Below are 4606 nucleotides of genomic sequence, written 5' to 3' on the forward strand. Positions count from 1 at the left end.
GAGTCAAAATAAAATACAAAATGGCAATCCTCTTCTACAAACAGGCAAAACAGGCACCTCACCCCACCAAAGTTAGATGGGGGAGAGTACCACCCACAGTCATTCTAAGAAGTGAACTATGACCTTAGGACTGAACACATAGGGTACGTTCGTTAAGTCGAACGAGTTAAACGCGTTAGTAACGAATCGTTCGAAAAGTAGTAGTCTCGCTCAGTGCGCATGCTCTGCGGTGATGACGTTTCGAACGAAACTCTAACGAAGTTCACGAAGGAAAGAGTTGGTTTACTTCGTTAAGAAAATGGCGTCCAACAGCATCGATTTTTCTGATATACTTCATATGTGCGCTAATTGTGGATTGAAGGAAACAGGTCACAAATAACGACCCATGTACAGAAATGTGGAAATGAGAATGGTAAGCAGAGCTCTTTTCTTATTTTTTTTACCTTAAATAAAAATTAACATACGAAATTTCATAAAATCTTATACTGTATTTTATCCTAATTACTTTTTTACAAAAACTACACATCTGCATAAGATATAAGTACAGTATATAATAAAGGAACATACCATTATAAATAATTATTATGTCAAGAATTAAGAATATTAATGATTATATCTGATGCTCAAGTAATATTTCTAAACAGTTGATACAATTGATACATTTTGTACAGTTTTTCCTTAATTATTGAAGTTAATATAAAACAATTAATAAGCTTTTTGACCTCTTAGAAATAAGTAAAGTAGCACAATTATTCACTTTTTGTTGGGGCTTACCACACACTGAGTTGGATTATAAATCCCAACAAAAAGTAAATAATTGTGCTACGAAGTTAATATGTTAAATAATAAATGAATAGTAGTTGAATAAATTCAATATTTAAAAAAGAAACATATGCTACAGAACAGTAGGTGATAACAGACAAGGCTAGGGCATCTAAGCATAAAAAATAAGTTATATCTTTAATTATTTATATGTCTTTTAGGACCTAGATGTCCTAGCTTTAATAATAAATCAATTCATATTAATATCAGTTTTAATTAGAATATTTTATTAGTTATATGAAGATTAATTTGAACAAGCTAAGTGTTCTTTTGTTGTACAAATCTAAGCGTTTTGCTTTTAAAATAGATATTTTTAATTTAAAAACTATAGTAATCTTAATGTTTAGCTTGATCAAATTTAGATCTGTCTCATCTAAAATGTGATTAAACACATCTATATACTTTCTAAACATAAGCAGTAAATATAATTAAATTATTTATGTTTTCAGTTGATCCAAACATAAGACAAAGAACAGATAAAGCACCTGGAAGTCAGTCTGTCTCATTCAATTGGAATGATGAAACAACACACTTGCTTCTCAATCAATATAAAATAAATGAGAGCATGTTTTCTTCTCCTTATTTAAAAAATAAACAAGTGTGGGAAAAAATAGCCAATAGCTTTAAAAGCTATGGCTATTCCGCAACAGCACTTCAGTGCAAAAATAAATTTAAATCTTTAAAAAATAATTATAAAATAATAAAAGATAATAATAATAAAAGTGGGTCGAGCAGGAGGAAGTGCCGTTATATGGCTGAATTGGATGAAATTTTTGAAAAGGATCCAGCGGTACAGCCTGTTTCGTTTGCTAGTTCTTACGGATTCAATAATTCTGTTGCCATAACAGAAAATGGAAATAATACAACTCAGGAAACTTCATCACATAAAGCATCTGCAAACAAAAAGTGCAGAAAAGAACAAGAACCCGAATGGTTTAAGAATTACAGACTTACTGTCGAAAAACGCCACGAAGAAAATATGCAAATAAAAAAATTATTATTAGAAAAATTACAACAGTTAATCGATAAATTGTAAAACAGTTATATTTTATAAATAAAATATTGATTTATAGTTTGTGTTTTAAGTTGCTTTACAGTGATTAAATTAATTGTATATAAATCACTAAAATATTTAAATCATCATTTGTGAACTCAACGTGAAAACTTTTATTTTTCTATGAAATGACATGACAAAGAATAATTTTCTAAACAGATATTACATTGTACAGAAATACTGTAATTATCAAACATGATTTCTGATAGCTTAGAAACTATCAGAAATATGTTGTCTTTTTCTTTGAGCAGCACTGTTATATTGTATATTAGATGATTCAGATTTAAGAGTTTCATCATCACAATTAACTGTGTCAAATTCGTCAAAATCATCCCCTGCCATCAAACAGATGTTATGAAGTACACATGCTGATAATATGTAGAGAGGCATGGTTGACTTGATGGTAACGGTTCAAAGTTCGAGAGAGGTGAGCGTCCATTAGGAGTCTTTGGGAATTCCTTTGTTCTGGTGAGTTGGATGGTTCGTAGGATGATGTTCGCTGTGAGAACTTATGGATATTAATTATGTAGGAGGCTGGAAAACCGTAGGTAAAATGAAAATTTGCTGACGATAATAGTAAGGTTCACTTTCTACACGTTGAGGTCACAGGAAAATTGGTTGATCGGCTGTAGCGTCACGTGGATCCGATGTCTTCTATAGGGTGACGAAGTGGCACTGTTCTTGTTTTTTTTTAAAAAATAAAGGTTAGTAATGATTTAGTTGTTAAAATTTGTCCTCAAATTTGGACTAGAGGTATTTAGATGGATACATCATGCGTTCGTGTACTCTCTCTCGGTAATCTATCTCTAATTATTGAAAAAAAAAATCTTTTGAAATCTTATAAACAAAAAGATTTTAAGATAATATTCTAGCATTCAAATATATTTTATGATACTCTACGAATATACGAAAAGCTAATTTTCTCGTAAGAAAAAAAATTATAACTAAGAAATATAAAAAGGATTAAAATATATATGTTGTTATATGATTGTTGTTGAGGAACCCCTTAATATGATAGAACAATAGGATTTGGGGTTGGTTAGGTTGGGACGCCTCGGGGCTTCACTTCTTGGGAAGGGAGTGGTTCGGTACTTGTCTGAGGTTGACCTTCAATCTTGTGGAGGGAGATTTCTTCGGGGTTGTTCTCTCGTGGTTGTTGTTGAGTCGTTGCTCGAGTTTTATTGTGTCGTAAATAATAACAAAAGACACTAATAAGCAAGATACACATATGATAGCACCAAAACAACTAGTAAGTATCGTTGTTAGAGAAGGAGTGTAGGATATTGGAGGTAATTCGGTTGTCATTTGTAGCAGGTGATCGAGGTCATAGTGGACATTTGATAAGGATCGGTCTGCCAATTTCATATCGTAATCTGAGGTCCCTTTCAACATTTCTTGTATTTGTGGTTCCATGAGACGGGTTCGAAGTAATTATACCTCTGTTTGATTGACGAGTTGTTCGATTTGTGGGACTACTAAATGTTGTGCAATCTCAACCTGTAGGGTTGATTGCATTTGGGAGTGAGAGGTGAAGACGAGGCCAGGCAGATAGCCTGTACATGCATTTGGGAGATTAATCTTGCCGGTCTTATTTAATTTATGAGTCGTGGATATGGAAGGAGATTTCTGATGTCGAGCTGGACATCTAATAGTTAATGTAAGAGGTTTGGGAGTGGAATAAATCCATGTCCCTTGTTGACCTACTCTCTTAAAGATTGCAGTATATTTTGTGATGATTTGTCGAGTACAGAGGTCCTTGAATTTGTTTTCATTTCCGCTAAATAGCGCATATTCACAACTCTGTTGAGGGGCTCGTTGTATGGAAACATCTAATGAACAAATAGAGAAGTGAGCCGTTTTACAAGTGGTCAGTTCGTGATGTTGTAATATGTAGGATTGTCGATCCATAGATAGAGCAATTATAGGATATTGTGTTTGGAATTGGATAAAAGTATTTAAGGTGGGGATGTATGTTGGAAATTTTACAATTTCATACATATCAAAATATCCACCAGGAGTGATTAGTGGAATCTTGGCAAAGATTCTCAATTTTCCACGTAAAGCCACTGCAATGGTAGTAATCCATTGGTAATATTTGAACAAGATATCCAGTTTAATGGAATCAATCATTGCGTATCCTTCCGGTAGTTGAAGTTGAACATCTCAGAGAGTCCGTAACATGATTTGTCGAGAGAGGAAATAGGTGCTTAATTGGCCCTGTTCTAGGACAGCGATTCCCAACCCGTGGTATGCGTACCCCTGGGGGTACATGATAGGTTGTTTAGGGATAGAGAAAAAAGTTAGTTATTATGGCAGAAAAAATAATATATTATGTATCACAAATTAATAGTATTAAAAAATTATTAGGTAAAAAATGTTCCTTGCAACAATCACGACTTTATTATACATTTCAAAATGCAAAAATAAAAATGAAAACTTATGCTGCCGATTGTACAATGCAACAGATCAATAAATGTTGCGCTGTCAGTCAATGGTAGTCGGGATACCATTATACATGATTAGTGATTATGCTACTGACTTTTGATGATGGGTGTGTTACCGTTATTATTATTATCTGTCGGGTATTTGTTTCCCAACTGCCCGGTTAAAGTAAATCAACCGACATGTTGTAACATAAAAGACATAGCATCTTTATTAACTAGTAGTAGATTAAATTCTGACTCCAATCTTACAATCATTTTGGCTTTTATGACGAGCGGTAGCACAGTT

The 4606-nt window shown here is 33.1% G+C and overlaps 1 protein-coding gene across 1 annotated transcript; it reads left to right on the forward strand.

Annotated features, from left to right (window-relative positions):
* Positions 1 to 213: 213 nt before the first annotated feature.
* Positions 214 to 3254, forward strand: LOC111629583. The gene has a single exon (XM_023373491.1). The coding sequence runs from the start codon at positions 1262 to 1264 to the stop codon at positions 1856 to 1858; it is 597 nt and encodes a 198-aa protein (XP_023229259.1). The 5' UTR covers positions 214 to 1261; the 3' UTR covers positions 1859 to 3254.
* Positions 3255 to 4606: the final 1352 nt, after the last annotated feature.

Source organism: Centruroides sculpturatus, unplaced genomic scaffold (genome assembly GCF_000671375.1).
Source record: "Centruroides sculpturatus isolate CEXI.00-Female unplaced genomic scaffold, Cexi_2.0 scaffold652, whole genome shotgun sequence".
NCBI lineage: Eukaryota > Metazoa > Arthropoda > Arachnida > Scorpiones > Buthidae > Centruroides > Centruroides sculpturatus.